General features: G+C 65.1%; 1 protein-coding gene across 1 annotated transcript; it reads right to left on the bottom strand.

Annotated features, from left to right (window-relative positions):
• Positions 1 to 348: 348 nt before the first annotated feature.
• On the bottom strand, positions 349 to 1,032 carry LOC102812118 (serine/arginine repetitive matrix protein 2-like). The gene has a single exon (XM_006874915.1). It carries the CDS (start codon positions 1,030 to 1,032, stop codon positions 349 to 351), a length of 684 nt encoding a protein of 227 aa, XP_006874977.1.
• Positions 1,033 to 1,311: the final 279 nt, after the last annotated feature.

Here is a 1,311-nt window from a genome sequence, read left to right as displayed (position 1 = left end):
GCAGAGCTGCTGTGGATGCCGAGCGCTTTGACAGGGGTATCACCTGCCTCCTCTCCCAACTCTCGTCGCCCCTCAAGAAGAGGAGATGCGAGCAGGGCCGAGCTGGGCAGAGCAGGACTGGGCAAAGAGGCGCCCACATCCGTCCCCACCCAACGCCCTCACCTGGCGAGGTGAGAGGTGCCTCCGCACAACCAGCCGAGTCCCCCAGGGGCCAGGAAAGCAGCCCTGTCCAGGACGAGGATGCACGGTGGGCTGCTCGCCCCCTGGCCCTGTCCCCCAGGACCCCGCTCTTCCCTCTCTGCTTGCCGCCCTCCTAGTCAAGAGGGTGGGAGAGGCAGGAGGTGGGCGCTACAAAAGCAAGAAGGGGTCTGCCACCAGCACGCGACACCTAGCCGCTCCAGAGGTCCCCGGCACCCGCCGGAGTTGGTACCCCATCACCAACTTCCACCTAAGCCACGGCGGGGGCGTCCCCGCCACCCGGCCCGCAGCCCCTTGCCCTGACCGCGCGCCACTTACACCTGAGCCGTCGCCACCTGTCTGGGTGCCGGTGTCCTCCGTGCCCAGACGTGGCGCGTCGCCGCCTTCCACCTCCTCCGGCCCCAGCCTCAGCCGCTTCTCCTCAGGAGGGGCGTCCTCCTCCTCCCATCGCGGCCGGCCGGCACGGCCTCGGGGCTGGCCCGCGTCCTCTGGGCTGCCGGAGGGGCTGGCCATGGCTCCGGGCTCGGGCTGCACTTGGGGCGCAAGAAGGACCGGCGGCCTGGAGCGCTCAGCGGCGTCTCTGGGCGTCTGCGCGCGGGCTCGGGGTCCGGCTCGGCTGGGCTCGGGCGCCCGCACGCGGCTCCGGCCACTCCTGTTCTCTGCTGCTCTCTGCTGGCCGCGAGTACGCAGCGCAGGCACGCCTGCGCTGGTGACTTCTCTCCCGCGGAGGGCCAGGTCCACGCGGCCCAATGATCCCTCAGCCCTGTGATCTCCCTGTGGGGGGGTGGGTAGGGTGGGGAGAAACCAGGGGACAAGGGACAGACAGATGTCCATCTCTCCAATGCAATGGGAGGATCGTCATCAGACAAGTTGACCCTAGTCTTTGGGGCTACTCTGCATGGTGAATTACTTGGAAAACTTAGTAATTGCCAAAGTCAGCTGCAATTTATAATACCTTACACAAAACCGAACAGAACCATGCCCAGTCCTGCCCCATCCTGACAATTGTTGCTATGTTCGACCCCATAACTGCAGCCACGGGGTCAAACCACCTCGTTCAGGGTTTCTCTTGTTTTCACTGACCTTATGATTTACCAAGCATGATGTTCATCT

The sequence above is a fragment of the Chrysochloris asiatica genome, unplaced genomic scaffold (genome assembly GCF_000296735.1).
Source record: "Chrysochloris asiatica unplaced genomic scaffold, ChrAsi1.0 scaffold00305, whole genome shotgun sequence".
NCBI lineage: Eukaryota > Metazoa > Chordata > Mammalia > Afrosoricida > Chrysochloridae > Chrysochloris > Chrysochloris asiatica.
Note: the sequence above shows the minus strand (reverse complement) of the source record. Positions and strands in the feature narration are given on the sequence as shown.

Bases quoted from the DNA above. Each gene is read 5' to 3' on its own strand.
- LOC102812118 (XM_006874915.1), bottom strand. From the start codon at position 1,032: ATGGACATCTGTCTGTCCCTTGTCCCCTGGTTTCTCCCCACCCTACCC.